This window comes from Lepus europaeus, chromosome 18 (assembly GCF_033115175.1).
Source record: "Lepus europaeus isolate LE1 chromosome 18, mLepTim1.pri, whole genome shotgun sequence".
NCBI classification, from domain to species: domain Eukaryota; kingdom Metazoa; phylum Chordata; class Mammalia; order Lagomorpha; family Leporidae; genus Lepus; species Lepus europaeus.
Genome location: NC_084844.1, coordinates 4588504 through 4607542, shown reverse-complemented (window position 1 = coordinate 4607542; position 19039 = coordinate 4588504). Strand labels below are relative to the sequence as shown.

The 19039-nt window shown below is 52.6% G+C and overlaps 1 protein-coding gene across 2 annotated transcripts in view; it reads right to left on the bottom strand.

Annotated features, from left to right (window-relative positions):
• RNF157 (ring finger protein 157) overlaps nucleotides 1–19039 on the bottom strand; it is an 80757-nt gene that overhangs the window by 47157 nt on the left and 14561 nt on the right. For both annotated transcript variants that reach the window (XM_062216233.1, XM_062216234.1), the window contains exon 2: nucleotides 4014–4132. In XM_062216233.1, coding sequence (XP_062072217.1) covers nucleotides 4014–4132 — 119 coding nt within the window. The remainder of the gene's footprint in view (nucleotides 1–4013; nucleotides 4133–19039) is intronic.

The window sequence follows — 19039 nt, the reverse complement described above, 5'->3', positions numbered from 1 at the left end:
GCGCACACACTCGTGCCTGCGCAGGAACCCAGCCTAACACAAACGCGCGCACACACTCGGCCTGCGCAGGAACAAGAGGTCTGTCCCCACCACGGGCTTCTGGGCTTTGGAGCAACAGGTGTCACCACCGCTACCCTAGGGAGGGGCAGCCCCAGCCCTCCGCGCTCGGGGCTACACTGGTCCTCTCTCCTGGAGTTGACAGCCAGCGCGGCCGGGGCGAGGCTGCTCACCTGCCCTGCCTGAGCTCCCTCAGGGGCCGGCGTTGGACATAGTGGGTGGCAGTTATCGGAGCGGAAGTCCCAGCTACGCTGCACTGCTGGTCCAGCTCCCTTACGAAGGCACCTGGGAGGCAGCAGATGATGGATGGCCCTAGTGCTTGAGCCCCTGCCACCCACGGGGGAGACCCGGATGGAATTCCTGGCTCCTGGCTTCAGCCTGGCCCAGCCATGGATGCTCCGGCCATTTGCGGAATGAAACGGCAGATGGAAAACCTCTCTCTCTGTCTCTCAAACAAATAAATCTTTAAAAAATAATTTGCTCTTTCGGCACACATGTGAGGGAAGTGTTTACCTCACAGCAGATGGATGTAAGCACCACTTTTTGATGTACCTGCATCAGAGGGAAGAAAGTACCTGGCTCAGGGGCGGGGGGGGGGGGGGGGGGGAGGCCCGGCTACAGAACACACGGGTGCGTGTGAACCCTCAGGAGTGAGGCTGAGACTCACCCACTTTCCCTCGGAGAGGAGGGGAGGGTGGGGTGTGAACCTGAGCTACAAATACCGAAGAACCCAGGCAGCGCCAGACACGCGCCAGTCCCGAATCCGCCAAGCCTGTAACTGACTTGGAGCCATGGCAGGCGTTTAGCTCAACGAAACAAGACTGCACTCCATAAAGGAGCACAGACAAGCTACACAGCTCTTCTACCACCGAGGGCCGGCCGGGACGGGTTTGCCCAACGCTGTACGAAGGTGGTTCACTGGCTCCTTAGCTCCGCTACAGACGCCGGAGCGGCGAGACCTCCAGAGCCCTGCTCCTCCTGCCCCCACAACCACAGGTGGCCGTGGAGACGACCAGCCTGAGAGGGCAGCGAGCCTGCGCACAGCTCACTGGCTCCAGCAGCTCGCGGTGGGCACCTTCCCGAGTGGCTGGCATTCCTCCGAAGGCAGAGCTGTGCCCGCTCCACCAGCGGGTAATCTGAGCACCCGGGTGATGGACTGGCCGAGGTTACCAAGAGTTTAATGGTCAGATATAAATACAACTTGCCACCTTGATCCCAACTTTCTTCGACCGCTTTTCTGTATAAACACGCACTCCAGTTTCCTTAAATCTGACCCTGAAGCCGTAATAATAAATTTGGCTCCGGCGGAGTATCTTCAGCGATGTCTAAATCCACGGTGCTCCAGCCCGAGTGACAGCTCGGTAGTGACGTTCAGTCTGCTCACTCAGAGACGGCAGGAAATGCCCCGAGTCCCAGCAGCCAGGAAGCCCGGGGCACTTCTATTTTAGGGTAACAATTTGTTTCAATAATTTCAGTGCCCACACTGATTCCCTCTGGAAAGGGGAGCTGCTCTTGCCCGGCCGCTGATGGCTTTAAAAGGCCATCCTCGCTCCTCTGTAACCTGATGCTGCTTTGCTGACCCCAGCCGGGTTACTAGAGAGTGGACGTCAGCCTACACAGCGGTCCCGGTCCCTGGGCCTCCCCTAACCAAGCATGTCAAGTGCGGTCAGCGCAGAGCCCAGAGGTCAGCTCGGCAGATGGAATTACACACCGGACTCGGGCTCTCTGAAGAGATCCCCCAGGAAGACATATCACTCCCGCTGGCTCCACTTTCAGAACTCGACCCATGTCTCCAACTGTACCTGGTGAGCTACAAAAACGGGTTCGCGGACGGGAAACGGGCAGAGGCCCCAGATGCACCTGCGCTGGTCAGCAGCACGGGCAGCGGCTCAGGCTTTGGAACCAGACGGCTGGGTAGAAACCCTGATCCGGCCCCTCTGGGCTCTGCAGCTTATGTAACCTCTTGTACATCAGGCCTCCAGCCGTCACACGGGGGCCTTGTGCGTTAGGGTGTGGGGACAAAACCAGACAGCAGGGCGGGTGCGGAGTGGGCTGCGAGTGTTACACGTTGTTATCACTGTGGTCATTGAACAAGGTCTGTGGGAAGGAGGGAGCGTGCTAGCTCCTTGGGCATGCGCTCTGTGTCGGCAAACAGCCACAACCCTAGGCATACTGAAGGATCGCCAACTATAACAGCGACAGATACGCCAACGTTTTGCTCTTTTGGGAAAAAAAGCCTCAAATTTAAGGTCGAGGCTGCTGCACTGTACTTCAGGCAGAGCTCGGTCACCCAGAGGCCTGCGCAGAGGCGCGAACGAAGCAACTAAACCGTGGGCAGGCTGCCAGCCAGCAGCAACCTCAAGACCAGCCCAGGGAAACACTTGCTTATTTTAAAATAGACTTTATGGCCTGAAAAGGTCAAAACACGTTTTTTAAAAATATATAAACTAATCTGACATCAGAGGAAGTGAAAAAGATAAAGAAAGAAACATGCAAATGTCAAGTCCGTGTCAGAATCAAGAGCCGTTTTCTAAGCGTGAGCTGACTCCTGGGGACTCCTAAGACAGACAGACCTCTCTTAGCACTAGGGCCACGGGGTCGCACCAGGAAACCCCAGAGGGCACACGTGAGGATCAGAAGCAGAAGGGGCTCTGCACTTGAAATGTTACTGCTGGCTGAGAAGAGGGCTCCCCCCAGACAGAAATGACGGGGCCGGCGCTGTGGCGCAGCGGGTTAACGCCCTGGCCTGCAGCGCCGGCATCCCATATGGCCACCGGTTCGAGTCCCGGCTGCTCTACTTCCCATCCAGCTCTCTGCTGTGGCCTGGGAAAGCAGTGGAAGATGGCCCAAGTCCTTGGGCCTCTGCACCCACATGGGAGACCCGGAAGAAGCTCCTGGCTCCTGGCTTCGGATCGGCGCAGCTCCGGCTGTTGCAGCCAATTGGGGAGTGAACCAGCGGATGGAAGACCTCTCTCTCTCTGCCCCTCTCTCTCTCTCTCTCTCTCCCTCTGCCTCTTCTCTCTCTGTGTAACTATTTCAAGTAAAATAAATCTTAAAAAAAAAAAAAAAGAAAGGAGGAAGATGAGATAAATGATAATGAAATTCACGTCCACTAAGCCCTACGACGGAAGACCATCGCCAACGTCCCTTAAGAAGCAATTTCTCCTGCCTAATACATTTTAAAAGTTATTTATTTACTTATTTGAAAGTCCGAGTTAGGCCAACGCCTGCCTGTCCGCTGCTATCCCAGGTCATCAGTAGGCAGCTGGATGGGAATCCCGCAGCCGGGACTCAAACAGGCGCCGGTTTGGGATGCTGGTGTCGCAGGCTCCACCTCAGCGCTGGCCCCTGCCTAACGCTTCGACTGCTCCCCACCTCCCCAGGGAACAGCCCGAATCTGCCTTTCCCACCTTGTTCTGCCCCGGGCCAGGCTGCCTTCCTGACTTGTTCTGGGCTTATTCCTGCTGCGTGTCCCCAGCTCCCATCACCGCACCTGGCACGCGGTAGTCGCTCGGCAAATATTTGCCGATTCACACTCGGGCCTGCACTCTGGGCCTCGTTCCTGCAAAACCTCTTTCCCGAACCCGGCCAAACGCAGCCATTCCCTGCCCTGCCCTGCGGGGTTTACGTTCTAAAGGAGAAGGCAGACCACAGAGACAGAGAGACGAATGCAAGTGTGGTGCTAAGAGCCACAGGAAGAGAAGTGGAACACCCAGGCGGAGGCCGGCAGCAGGGCTGCGCCGACCTCGGGGTGACCCACGCTCACCCTCACCGCCTCCAGGAGCCCCTCTGCAGGTCGCCTCCGGCCCCCAGGCCCCCGGTCTGGCTCCCAGGGCCCCTCTCGGCTCAGACCGAGCTGCAGACTCTACGGAACCAGCAGCGGCCTGCTTGCCTCTGGGAGGAGGTCGGGCCTGGGCGCTCTGGGCCCCGTGGAGGTGAAGCGGTTACAGCCGTACCGCGACGGGCCTGTTTCCCAGGAAGTTCAGGTCGCTGTTCTCGCCAAACAGGTAGCCTTCAGGGTGCGTCGAGTCGAACTTCTCTCCTCCCATGATGAAGTGGTTGGCAAAATAGCTTCCTAGAGAGGGACAGACAAACGCCATCAGGCAAACAGAAACCACACAACCTAGCAAAAAAAGCCAACCCCTCAAAACAGAGAGAGAGAGCAGTTCCGACCCCACAAGTGTTGGGGTCTCCTGATGTGGGACAAGGACACAAAATCCGGCAGGGAAAACCCAAGATGACAAACATAAACTGGACGACTGTTTTCCGTTTCACATTCTTGTGTCCTTGTCGTTATCTAAGATACCATCAGCTCGAAGACCACGAGGTTCCACGATGCCCACCAATGAACACACACACCTAGTATTCTGTCGCTCACTTTCTTCCCCCTGAATCTGCAGGAATTGTTCCAAGTATTTGAGAACGCTAACCACAGGTGTGAGCACGTGCACACACACGTACACACACGTGAACACACACGTGAACACACGTGAACACACACGTGTGCACACTTCTCTTCGCCTGGATCTTCATCAGCCAGCTCACACCTACACCCATAAGCCTCAGTTCCCACCTGACTACGTCTATTCCCCCATAATCCTCTGCAGCAAAGGTTCCTCACACTTTAGCCTTCTGCGAAACACATGACTGTGTCCCAGGAAAATGAGACTTGAAACAGCATGGCTGCCCTGGCTTTACCTACCAAACACCACACAGATCCTAGGGAGTTGAACAGGCGGACAGGTTAGGACTGTGAAAGGCCTCACCCCCTCAGCTCTGCCTCATCCCGGGCTAACGGTCCCAGCAGGTTCCCTGTGTTCCACTGTCACCGGCCGAGCCGAGAGGCAGGGCTGCTGCCACACAATGCCATGGCCAGCCAACATCAGCAATCAAGGGTCAGAATTCGGGGTCTGGGGGTCTGGGGAGGGTTGCGCCAGGATGCGACGGCACTGGTCAGTCTCCGAGGGAGGCTGAGGGAAGCCTGGCGGTGCCACGCGGGTGAATGCCTCTGCCACGCACTGCTGTAGTCCAGCGCTCCCGCGAGGGCGAGGGGCCCGCGGGGAAGCTCCCAGCACACACCTCTACCGACCCCTCTCACTCCGGTTCTCAAGTCAGCACAAAGGCTGTGAAAGGGCAGAGGCTTGCCACATAAAAACTCTTCTGTTGAAGACTTACAGCAAACTGAAAACTGAGGGCGGGCGCTTCCAGCCTGCAGAGGAGCCATGGGAGGGAAGGCAGAGAGAAGGCTCTGAACAGAGACAGAACCTGACGTCCATTTCCTACCCATGGAGCTTGAGTCTGGAAACATCTGTTAAAGGAAACTGTGGATAAAACCCCTCACCACAAAGCCAGGCAAGTCTTGAACTAAACAACAAGCAGGAAAACATGACCGAGGGCGACAGAGCCCAAATCGAAGCACCTCCGGGGCCCTTGGAAGTTACCCATCGTCCGCGTCGATGCCACGGTCAGCTCGTCCTTTAGGACAGCTGGAGTATCCATTTTTTATGTCCAGCACTTGCTGGGCCCATTTTCCAAGTGCATAATTTATAGGGAGGGGAGGCGCCTCGTCGCCTACGGGAGACGCAGCCTGCTCAAGTAATTTCAGTCACTTCCCGGCGAACCTTAGTAACACAGCTCTGCCCAGTGGGGCTGCAGGCTCATCACACGGCAGGGGAGAGCAGAGAGCTGGAGGTTTCACGCTGATGGGTGATGCCCGGTGACGAGTGGAGAACTGGGAGAAGCGGGAGCTGTCCAGGGCGAGCTCCGCGGGAGGCAGGGAGGTGGGCGGTGAAGGGAGCGTGTGGATTGGCTTACAGGTGCACGTGGGACTTGGGCTGAAGGGTTAGGCCAGGTGACAGGGTTCTACTGGGAATGCTATTTCTTGGCCGTAATATTAGAAGAGATGAAATGATCAAGAAAGATGTGGACAGCTAATTGTAGTTCCATCCTGCCTCAAAAATCAAGAATACTGGGGCCGGCATTGTGGTGCACCTGTGGTGACGGCAGTGTCCCCACTGGCGTGCTCCTTGCTAATGCCCGGGAGGCAGCGATGGTCCAATCGCTTGAGCCCTTGCCGCCCACGTGGGAGACCCAGATGGGGTTCCCGGCTCCTGGCTTCAGCCTGGCCCCGACCAAGCTATTGCAGCCATTTAGGGTGAACCAGCAGACAGGAGATCTTTCTCTCTCTCACTCTGCCTTACAAATAATAAATATTAAAAAATAAAATAAAATCCAGTGTAGGCAACTTTTCAGAAAAATGAAGTAGCAGCGGTAGCTGCACAAGTGACACAAACATTCTGATTTCTGGTTAAACTGACTCTAATGCCTATGCAATTACTCAACGATTCTTTGACAACTCTCATTGCTAAACTTTTTTGGTGATAACGTGGGCATATAGGAAAGACAGTGTGAATTGAGATAGAATAAGCTCCCCAAACCCTCATCAGTTACAAAGGAAAAATAAACTTGAGATAGCCAAAAGTTTTATTTTTCCTTTCTTTGAAACAGACCCCGCCAACAACTTGGCCTCGATTAGACTAACGGGAGAGAGCACGTCAGACATTCACAGACTCAGTGAGCTCTCCGTCTTCGAGGGGACAGAGCTGCACACCGCAGAGCCCACGCCGAGCCCAGGACTGTCCGACGGGAAGACGCCTCCGGGCACTTGTGCACACTTTTACTCCTGGACACGTGAGCTGTACTCCCCAGTCAGAAACGGCGTGGAGGAGGAACGCCACTAAAACACGTCCTCCCCGTTGTTAACAGAAGACAACCTGGCCACCAGCGCACACACTGCGCTCAGCTACGACTTCTTAACCCAAACTCAGGCTCCGAATTCTCTGCAGGCGTTCAGGAGCCACACTTTCACAGACTCCAGAATCACATTTAAACCAAAGACGTGGGGGGGAGGGGGGATTCGTGTTTAGTGAGTTCAGAGTTTCAGTTTTGCAAGATGAGAAAGTCCTAGAGATTGGTTGCACAATAGTTGGCATTACTGAACTGAACACCTGAAAATGATGAACACAAACTGAATGTTAACTTTTTAAAAATAAACCTTAGACTTTGGTTGGTACCGTGGCTCACTTGGCTAATCCTCAGCCTGTGGCGCTGGTACCCCGGGTTCTAGTCCCAGTTGGGGCACCAGGTTCTGTGCCAGTTGCTCCTCTTCCAGTCCAGCTCTCTGCTGTGGCCCAGGAAGGCAGTGGAGGATGGCCCAAGGGCCTGGGCCCTGCACTCGCATGGGAGACCAGGAGGAGGCACCTGGCTCCTGGCTTCGGATTGGTGCAGCGCCGGCCGTGGCAGCCATTTGGGGGGTGAACCAACGGAAAAGGAAGACCTTTCTCTCTGTCTCTCTCTCTCTCACTAACTCTGCCTGTCAAAAAAAAAAATCTTAGATTTTATTTATTTAGTTGAAAGGCAGAGTTACAGAGAGAGAGAGAGAGAGAGAGAGAGAGAGAGAGAGAGAGAATCTTCTATCTGTTGGTTCACTTCCCAAATGGCAGCAACAGCCAGGGCTGTGCCAGGCTGAAGCCCGGAGTCAGGAGCTTCTTCTGGGTCTCCCACGCAGGTGCAGGGGCCCAAGCACCTGGGCCATCCTCTGTTGCTTTTCCAGGCGCATTAGCAGAGAGCTGGATCAGAAGTGGAGCAGCTGGGACTTGAACTGGCACCCATACAAAGTGTTGACTTTGCAGGCAGCAGCTTAAGCTGCTATACCCTAATGCCAGCCCAAAATAAAAAAATCTTTAAAAAATCCTAATCAATAAATTATCAATCTACAACCACTCACCCTTGAAAATGACAGTAAGATACATACCCAGTGCTGGAAACACAACAAAATGATCAACACACACACACACACACACACACACCATCTCCTGCCGTCCAGCGTGCACACCAGCAAGAAGCTGGATCTCAAATGTGAAATTGCCACAGCTCAAACCAGGCACTCCCATAGGGTAGCTTGACCCCCCTCCACATATGTACACACTTACACACACACGCACGCGTGCACACACATACATACACATCAAATGTTAAAGCTTTAAGAAGAAAACAGACCGCTCAGGCTGTTAGATCCGATCACCAGTTTGTAGGACACAGTGTAGGATGTCGTTAATGACAGTTCAGGAAGGCAATCAGAATTCAGCTGTGGAAAACTCCACAAATGACAAATGACCGGGTTCTTTTAATAATACACCATGGTTGGGGCTGGCGCTGTGGCACAGTGGGTTAAAGCCCTGGCCTGAAGTGCCAGCATCCCATATGGGCAATGGTTCAAGACCCAGCTGTTCCACTTCCTACCCAGCTCTCTGCTGTGGCCTGGGAAAGCAGTGGAAGATGGGCCAGGTCCTTGGGCCCCTGCACTCACGTGGGAGACCTGGAAGAAGCTCCTGGCTCCTGGCTTCGGATTGGCGCAGCTCCAACCGTTGCGGCCAATTGGGGAGTGAACCAGCAGATGGAAGACCTCTCTCTCTATCTCTACCTCTCTCTGTAACTCTGTCTTTCAAATAAATAAATAAATCTTTTTTAAAAAAATAATACACCATGGTGGAGGATGGTAAAACAGCAAATCTGAACTGCAGACTTCACTGTAATCAACACACATTCCACAGTACACGGTCAGCGAGACCCACGTGCCTTCACTGGTCTTCCAACGTCACTGGGAGAAATAACATACAAGGAAACAGTCAACATCAAAGCCACAGGGTTTCACAGACGTACTGTTCACAATAGCCAAAATACCCCACCTATCCACCGACAGGTGTAGGGACGGACAAAATGTGGTGTGTCCACGGACAGGAATACTGCTCGCCAGAAAAGGAGTGAGGCACAGAGCTGTGGAACGGCACGGTGAACCGTGGAAAACGCTGCTGAGTGAACGAAGCCAGACACGCACCGGTTCAAGTCCCCGCTGCTCCACTTCCAGTCCAACTCCCTGCTAATGTGGCTTTGGGGGGGCAGCAGAAGATGGCCCAAGTGTTTGGGCCCCTACACCCACGTGGGAGACCTGAAGAAGCTCCTGGCTCCTGACTTTGGCCTGGCCCAGCTCTGGCTGTTGCAGCCATTTGGGGAGTGAACCAGTGGATGGAAGATCTCTCTCTCTCTCTCTCTCTCTCTGGTTCTCCCTCTATCTCTGTAATGCTGCCTTTCAAATAAATAAAATAAATCTTTAAAAAAGAAAGAAGTGGGGCCGGCGTTGTGGCATAGCAGGTAAAGCTGCCGTCTGCTGTGCTGGCACCCCCATATAGGCGCTGGTTCAAGTCCCGGCTGCTCCATTTCCAATCCAGCTCTCTGCTATGGCCTGGGAAAGCAGTGGAAGATGGCCCAAGTCCTGGGGCCCCTGCACCCACGTGGGAGACCTGGAAGAAGCTCCTGGCTCCTGGCTTTGGATTGGTGCGGCCAACTGGGGAGTGAACCAGCAGATGGAAGACCTCTCTCTCTCTCTCTCTCTCTCTCTCTCTCTCTGTGTGTGTAACTCTTTCAAATAAAGAAATCTTTTCTTTAAAAAAAAAAAAAGCCAGACACAACAGGTTCCACGTATATGAAATGTCCAGAATTGGTAAATCCACAGATCCAGAGATGTACACCCAGAGAGAAAACCAGATTAGTGGTTGTCAGGGGTTGAGGGAATGTGAAAATGAAGAGTAACTGTTTTGTTGTATTTTAACATTTATTTTTATTTAATTTACTTGAAAGAGGAGAAGAGAGAGGGAGAGAGGTCTTCCATCTGCCGACTCACTCTCCTAATGCCCGTGCCAGTCAGGGCTGGGGCAGGACACAGCCAGAAGCCTGGGTCTCCCAGGTGGGTGGCAGGAACACAGTTCTGGAGCCTCTGCCTCTCAAGGTGTGCGTTAGCAAGAAGCTGGATCAGAGGCAGAGCCGGGACTCGAACCCAGGGACTCGGATACGGCAGGCAGGTGCCCCACGCAGCGACCTCGCACGCGCCAACACTGCATGGCACCTGAGGTGACACGAAGGTTGCAGAACAGAAGTGGTGGCTATGCCACACTGAGAATGTAGACATGTACGGTGTGTGACGTTCGCCCCAATAAAGAGACGCGTGATACGAGGAGGAAGACTCTGGTACGAGTCAGGCTCCACGGATGTCTTTTCAATCCCAGCTTTACGTTTTAGTACAGACTGTCAGCAAGATGCAGAACTTCGCCGAGCTTGTCCCTCTCCAGCGTCGTCTGTGAGAAAGGTTCTGCTCGGCCCATTGTCAGCAGAGGAGGCTAAAGGCTGCGCTCAGGAACGGCGGAGGTGAAGAGAGGCGGGCTCTGGCCCACTCCACGCCCCCTGACGTGAACTGTCCACCAGCTGACCACCGAGAGGAGCAGCGGACAGGCTGCGAGGGAGCCTCTCCGGGTCTCTCTCCGTGTGTGTGTGTGTGTGCGTGCACATGCACATGTATAGATGTGTGTGCACACATATGAAGTCTGTTGTCTCGTGGAAGAGGAGCCAAGTGTCCGGGATCCCTCACGACACGAACATCTTGACCTCTCCTTTCCCTGCACTGCAGAGGGGACAAAGAGGGACAGCGCATCTGACGACGCAACGCTCGGCCAGGTGAGCTGCAGGCTCTTCTCTTCTTTTGTTCCGGCGCAGGCGAAGGAGAACTGTAAATCAGACTCTTTATTCTCAAAAACGTTCTGTTTCCCGCTTCAGTGGCTCTGTGGTGCAGGTCAAGCCGCTGCCAGCGGTGCCGGCACTCCAAACGGGCACTGGTTCAAGTCCCAGACGCTCCACTTCTGATCCAGCTAGTCAGAATTACAGAGAGGGAGGTCTTGCATCCGCTGGTTCACTCCCCAGATGGTCACAAGGGCTGGAGTTGGGCTGACCTGAAGCCAGGAGCCTCCTCCAGGTCTCCCACGTGGGTGCAGGGGCCCAAGCACGTAGGCCGTCTTCTGCTGCCTTAGCTACACATTAGCAGAGAGCTGGATCTGAAGTGGAGCAGCTGGGACTTGAACCGGTGTACATATGGGATGCCGGCACTGTGGATGGCGGGTTAACTCGCTACGCCACAGCGCCGGCCCTGAAGCCAGTTAACATTCAGGGAATGCTCTCTCAGGAATCCCTCATGCTAAGCAGACGCACACAAACGGGCGATCCCACACCTGCTCTGTGTAACCTGTGCCGTGTGCTCAGTGTTCTTGACATCTTCCTTACAGACAAATGTGGAGTTACGTTGACTTTTGACCACTGCACAGCATTCTCTCATCAGGTTTTTTTTTGTTTTTTTTGTTTTTTGACAGGCAGGGTGGACAGTGAGAGAGAGAGAGACAGAGAGAAAGTTCTTCCTTTTGCCGTTGGTTCACCCTCCAATGGCTGCTGCGGCCGGTGCACCGCGCTGATCCGAAGGCAGGAGCCAGGTGCTTCTCCTGGTCTCCCATGGGGTGCAGGGCCCAAGGACCTGGGCCATCCTCCACTGCACTCCCTGGCCACAGCAGAGAGCTGGCCTGGAAGAGGAGCAACCGGGACAGAATCTGGGCGCCCTGACCGGGACTAGAACCCGGGGTGCCGGCGCCGCAGGAGGAGGATTAGCCTAGTGAGCCGTGGTGCCGGCGTTGTCAGGTTTTTTAAAACATGTTCCCTATCGATGGACACTCAGGGTGTTTTCAAATGAGGTCTTGAAACAGTTATGCGCGGCTGGTTCCACATGGCCTCCTAGCTGAGACGGGAAGTGCGCTTTGTGTCGGGTCCGTGTGTAGGGTTCCTGGAAACTTTGCTGGACTCCAGGAACTGTAGAATTGTCTCATGCATATTTAACTAGCGATTGCAATCTCTCTTACCGGCGTTCGGGGTCAGGATCAGGTTCAGCCCTGTGCCGCTGCGCTCACTCCTCTCTGAGAGGGCTTTGGAAAGCTGGGCAGTAACTTTATGCGTTGAAACCACTGTGTGCTCTTGTTTCTTTTTCACCTAGGTTTGGAAATCTCTTGGCTTTATTTGTCAAAATATAAAGATGGGCAGTGTAGTTCATGCATTTTTGTTTGTTAAAGATTTATTGACTTGAAAGGCAGATTTATAGAGAGAGAAGGGTAAAGACAGATCTTCATCTGCCAGTCCCCCCCCCCCCCCCCCCACATGACCAACAGCCAGGGCTGGGCCAGGCCACAGCCAGGAGCTTCACCCAGGGCTCCCAGGTGGGTGCCCGGATTTTTTAATAACAGGACTGGCATTGTGGCATAGCAGGTTAAACCTCTGCCTGCAACGCTGGCCTCCCACAAGTGCCAGTTCAAGCCCCAACTGTTCCACTTCCGATCCAGCTCTCTGTGAATGGCCTGGGAAAGCAGCGGAAGATGGCCCAAGTCCTTGGACCCCTGTACCCATGTGGGAGATGTGGATGAACCTCCTGACTCCTGGCTTCGCCCTGCCCCAGCTCTGGCCATTGCAGGTATTTGGGGAGTGATCCAGTGGATGGAAGCTCGCTCGCTCGCTCTCTCTCTAACTCTCTCTCTCTTTCTCTGTAACTCTGCCTGTCAAATAAATAAAATAAATATTTTTTAAAAATTAATAGCTATTTTTCAAAACAATGAAAAGCAGGTAAAGATCATTTTAATATCTTTTATTTACCTCAGTATATTGGGAATATTTTCAACATGCAATCAATACAAAAATGATTATGGGGGCTGGCGCTATGGCCTAGCGGGTAAAGCTGCCACCTGCAGTGCCGGCATTCCATGTGGGCGCCAGTTCAAGTCCTGGCTGCTCCACTTCCAATCCAGCTCTCTGCTGTGGCCCGGGAAGGCAGTGGAGGATGGCCCAAGTCCTTGGGCCCTGCACTCGCATGGGAGACCCGGAAGAAGCTCCTGGCTCCTGGCTTCGGATTGGCACAGCTTTGGCTGTTACGGCCAACTGGGGAGTGAACCAGCGGGTGGAAGACATTTTTATCTCTCTGTGTAACTCTTTTAAATAAATAAATAAATCTTCTAAAAAATGATTATGGATCTGTCCATTTTTTTTGTACTGAGTGCTCAAAATCTGGAGCACATTTGCTGCTGCTTTAGCTCGTCACAGGTGCGACCAGGTACTTTCCAGGTGCTCTGTGGCCGCACGTGGCAGGGGCTACCATCCCGGACAGAGGAGTCCCAGGCGCGACTCCACAGTAGTATCGATACTTGCTGGATCCACAGAACTCAGGGGAACCCCAGGGGAACTTGTACCACACTGCGGGAGCCACATCCTGTTAATGGTAACTTCTGAAACCAGAGCCCCAGGTCAATGGGCTGATTCCAACTGTCCCAAGGAAACACACAGCTGTTTGTTCCTTAACAAGTGGATGAAAAGAAAACGCTCAGAATTTACTATCTAACATCGCAGTGAAATTACAGACTGCTCCAGGGAGTCCCCAACTTATGCCCCAGTGAGACGCTGTGGCACTTGCTCCTGAGCCACTACCACTGTCACACCAGACAATAAGGGACAGTCAAGCCCACTCCATTTCGCCACCACTCTGTATTTATGGGTGCCCTAAACGTTAACAAACAGAAGCTCTAATTTTAAAATGACTTTTCTTTCCAGATCTATGCAATTACTGAGCTATGCCTGACTACAGGACAGCCTCGGGGTCGGGTTCAGATCGCTAAGTAACAGTAACTTCCTTGCTGTCACAACACAATTCCAAACCAAGGACTTGAAACTTTCTCGTCATGGAGACTTCGTTTTTTGTTTGTTTGTTTGATTTCACAGATAGAGTTAGACAGTGAGAGAGAGAGAGAGAGAGACAGAGAGAAAGGTCTTCCTTCTGTTGGTTCACCCCCCAAATGGCCGCTACAGCTGGAGCTGCGCTGATCCAAAGCCAGGAGCCAGGAGCTTCTTCCTGGTCTCCCTTGCGAGTGCAGGGCCCAAGGACCTGGGCCATCCTCCACTGCCTTCCCGGGCCACAGCAGAGGGCTGGACTGGAAGAGGAGCAGCCGGGACTAGAACCTGGAGCCCATATGGGATGCCGGTGCTGCAGGCAGAGGATTAACCAAGTGAGCCATGGCGCCAGCCCCCATATTTTATAAAGGAAACAAATGTTGGGTTTTAGCCATTATCTCATGCTTATAGAAGTTTTATTGCAAGGCCTGTAATCAATTATCTTCTTCTGTGCTTTTCTTCATTCAGCTTATAATATAATAATCAAAGAAGAGCAAGCACTTGGCACAGCAGTAACGACACCACTTGGGGCACCTGCATCCCATGAGTAACCGGGTTCACATCCCACCTCTGCTCCCGATTCCAGCTCCCTGCCGACGTGCACCCTGGGAGACAGCAGGTGATGGCTCAGACCTCAGGTCCCTGCCACCCACGTGGGAGACCTGCCTGGAGTCCAGGTTCTTGTCTTCAGGCTGGCCCGACTCTGGCTGTCTCAGGCATTTGGGAAGATCTCTGTCTCTCTGCCTTTTGGACAAATTTAAAATAAAATTAAAAAATTTTAAAGCACGAGTTCTATTTTTTAAAAATATTAAACATCCTGTCTGTGAATGAAGAATACAATTTGTTTTTAGACTAACAGATTTGAAAGCTCGATTGTTGGGGCTGGCACTGTGGCACAGATGTTTAAGTTGCTGCTTGTGATGCTGGTCTTCCATATGGGATTACTGATTGCAGTCCTGGCTGTCTGACTTCCCACCCAGCTCCCTGCTAATGTGCCTGGGGAGACGGCGGATGGAGGTCCAAGTGCTTGGGCCCCTGCACCCACGTGGGAGACCTGAACGGAGCTCCTGGCTCCTGGCTTCAGCCTGGCCCAGCCCTGGCTGTTACAGTCAACTGGGGAACGAACCAGTGGAGAAAAAAATGCCTCCCCTCACTCCCGTCTGTTGCTCTGCCTTCAAATAATAAATACATAAATAAATTTTTTAAAACCTTGATTGTTGCAGAAAACGGGATTATATTTTAAGATGACCTCACCCGAGGCCGGTGCTGTGGCGCAGTAGGTTAAGCCTCTGCCTGTGGCGCTGGCATCCCATATGGGCGCTTTTGTGTGTGTGTGTGTCCCAGCTGTCCCTCTTCTGACCCATCTCTCTGCTAATGGCCTGGGCGGGCAGTGGAAGAAGTGCCTGGGAGACTCACATGGGAGACCCACATGGGAGACCCAGATGAAGCTCCTGGCTCCTGGCTTCAGATCGGCCCAGCTGTGGCCGTTGCGGCCATTTTGGGGGTGAACCAAAGGATAGAAGGTCGGTCTCTCTCTCTCTCTCTCTCTCTCTCTCTCTCTATATATATATATATATATATAAAACTCTGCCTCTCAAATAACTAAGTCTTTAAAAAAAGTAACTTCACCCAAAGTTAAGATATGGGGAGATGCACTATAAGATTTCTATTAGGTTTTCATGTATTTGAAAAATCTATATGACATTTCAATAGCATACTTTAAGGTTTAGGCTAAAAAATAAGAACAATTTTCCCCAAACACCTCTATTTACCTCACTTCTATAATGCTAGAATGCTGGCTTTGTTGTTCCTGTTTCATTTTTTTAAACAGGCCCTTTGCAAAGAGACTTCGTGCATCGAAGTATGTAATTTTACAAACTGATAGTCCCACCCGGCTCCATGAGAAGTACTCCAGCTACTAAGGATGGGGGTGTGGGTGGCAGTGGTCAAGAAACTACTCGGGTGCCTGCACCCCACACTGCAGTACCAGGGTTCAAGTCCCAGCCCTGCTCCTGACTCGCTTCTGGCTAAGGCTCACCCCGGGAGGCAGCAGGTGGTGATGGCTCAAGTACTTGGCTCCCTCCCACTCATGTGGGAGACCTGGATGGCGTTCCCAGCTCCCAGCTCCAACCTGGCCCAATCCTGGCCCTTGGGGGTATCTGGGGAGTGAACCAGTGGGTGGGAGTTCTCTTTCTCTCTGCCTCTCAAATAAAAATGAAAAAAATACCAAGAAGCTCTCTCTGCCACAGCTTAACCTCCATCTACCCACCCGCCTATCATTCACCCTCTGTCTAGTGCAGCTCCACGCCCAGCGAGTCCTGGAATCTTTACAATCATTTCCAACACTTGACCGAAACTGCTCCCCAGGCCTCCGAGCCAGCAGGGCCTTCCCACACCTGGTTCACAACAGGAATGAACACTCAGCGAGATTCAGCATCCTGTCTGAGCTCTCTTTTCCCTTTGGCTTCCAGAATCCCTGACAGCTCTCAGTCTCCTTCTACTTCTCTGGCTCTACTTTTCCACCCAGTTTTGCCAATAAACACCGACTTGTCTCTAAGAGCTCATTTCTGGCCCCAACTCTCGTCTCACCTCCCTCTCTCCCTGCCCCTCACTGAATCAAAGCAAAGACCTTGCCTTAAACCACAGCTGCATTTTGTCCTGATGCCCCAGCGGTGTGGCCTAGGAAATAGTATTTAAACTTTTTGAGCTTTGCTTTATTTGTAAATTGGAGATAATACTACTTCTTTCAAAGGACTGACTTGTTGGAGTTGAGTAGAATCCCATGTGCTGAATATCCGGCCAGGCCTGGTGGGCCCTGACACACGCCGGCTTCTCCTTCCCATCCTCCATTCCCAAATCTTTGTCTCCAATCTCTCTGTGGAGCTACACTCCGATCTTTTTTTTTTTTTAATTTTTAAAGATTCATTTTTATTTATTTGAAAGACAGAGTTATAGAGAGAGGTAGTACCAGAGAGAGAGAGAGAGAGAGAGGGAGAGAGGTTTTCGATTTGCTGGTTCACTCCCCAATTGACCACAATGGACAGAGCTGAGCTGATCCGAAGCCAGGAGCCAGGAGCTTCCTCCGGGTCTCCCACATGAGTGCAGGGGCCCCAGGACTTGGGCCATCCTCCACTGCTTTCCCAGGCCACAGAAGAGAGCTGGATCGGAAGTGGAGCAGCTGGGACTCGAACTGGCACCCAATATGGGATGCTGGTGCCACAGGCCGAGGCTTTAACCCACTGCGCTACAGTACCAGCCCCTTTTCTACTATTTTTTTAAAAGATTAATTTTATTTGAAAGGCAGAGTCACAGAGAGAGAGAGAGGAAGAGACAGAGAGACAGAGACAGAGACAGAGAGAGATCTTCTGTTCACTGAGCTGGAGGCAAAAACGGGATATCCAGATGAAAAGATAAGGCAGGTGGCTTAAGATTGGAATGTAGGGGCCAGCGCTGTGGCGTAGCTGGTTCAGCCACCACCTGCAGTGCCAGCATCCCATATGGGCGCCAGTTCAAGTCCCGGCTGCTCCACTTCCAATCCAACTCCCTGCTAATGCATCTGGGAAAGCAGTGGAAGATGGCCCAAGTCCAAGTCTTTGGGCCCCTGCACCCACGTTGGAGATCCAGAGGAAGCTCCTGGCTCTGGCTCTGGTCTGGCCCAGCTCTGGCCGTGTTGCGGCCATCTGGGGAGTGAACCTTTCAAATAAATAAATAACTTAAAAGCGAGCGAGAGAGAGAGGCTGGAAAAGATGACTTAAGAGCCGATACAGCTCCCCGGCTGAAGAACAGCTTGGGGTTAACCACGCTCATTATTCCTTTGGGGCCGCCTGTGATTCCGCCCACACATCTTTAGTAAAATCTACACTTTGAATACTTTTACGTGAATGAAAATTTTTGGAGGAATTGAAAGACAGACTGTCACATCCGCTGTGGGCAAAGTCAGCAAGCTGGTGTCCAGGACACAAGAGGGCCCTAACTTTAGTCCCCTGGGAATTTCCAGACCTCTTGGGAAGGATTCTGGGGGACGGGAGGGGGGGACTCGGTCTCATTTGCCTGGATGTTGAGCCCCAGCTGGCGTTTAGGACCCACTTTAAAGCAGTTTCCGGTCCAGATGCTCAGTTTCTGCCGGCGGTGCCTCACTTCTTCCAACACCCAGGCCACAGAAGGCCCGGACGCACTGGCTATGTGCTTGGTGCAAAGCATCCTGGGTAGGACCTCGAGCTGTCCACAGGCTGGATCACAGAGGTCACCGTGTCAGTCTACCACCAAAGGCCTGCGCCTCCGGTCTCCCCAACCACCACGCCTCCTCCTTTCTTTCTTTCTCTCTCTTTCCTTCCTTTTTCTTCTTTTTAAAAGATTTATTTTATTTATTTGAAAGACAGAGTTACAGAGAGAGGTAGAGAGACAGGTCTTCCATCTGCTGGTTCACTCCCCAAATGGTCCCAATGGCCAGAGCTGAACTGATCCGAAGCCAGGAGATTCCTGCGGGTCTCCCACGGGGATGCAGGGGCCCAACACTTGGGCCATCTTCTGCTGCTTTCCCAGGAGCCTTAGCCGGGAGCTGGATCAGAAGTAGAGCAGCTGGGATTTGAACTGGTGCCCATATGGGATGCCGGCGCTTCAGGCCAGGGCTTTAACCTGCTGCGCCACAGCGCCAGTCCCAGAGAATCACATTCTGCATTAAAAGATTTACAGCTCCAAAGCTTAAAAATAATTTAATTTGAATCACTTTTAGAGATAAGTCTTTCTTAGAACACCATTTGGTTCCTCTCAATTTTAGCTCAAATTTCCTCTCTATCTTTCTGGAACTTTCTGCCCCAGCTAATCTGTTCATCATTCTCTAAACCCGCCCGGAATATCTCAAGCTTCGGTCACTACTAATACTCCTTTCTACACTGGGCTGTTTGAGAGTTCTCCCTTCAGAGCCTACAGCCAATACCCCAGAACCCAATCCTTAGTGATTAAACTCTTCATTTTATTCAAAAGTCATAAACCCCTCTGCCCTTTTAAAACAGCTTCGTATAGAAAACACACAGCATGAAAATCCATCCACGGCACAACTCAGTGGTTTTGGTAACGTCACCCCAACCTGATCCATCACCCCTGGTTACCATCGACTCCAGCGCAGCTCACCCAAGGCCACGCTGTCCTGCCTCACTCAGATCTATCAATTTGCTGCTTCCGGCCGCTTCATAGAAACAGGCTCATACGATGCATCTGGCTTCTCTCACTTAGCCTAATATTCGGAGGTGAAGTCACGCCGAGCGGCACGGCCCAGCAGTCCGTTCCTCTAATTGGCTGAACAGCGCTTCACCGAGTGAACGCGCTACATTCCGTCTGTCCAGAGTGA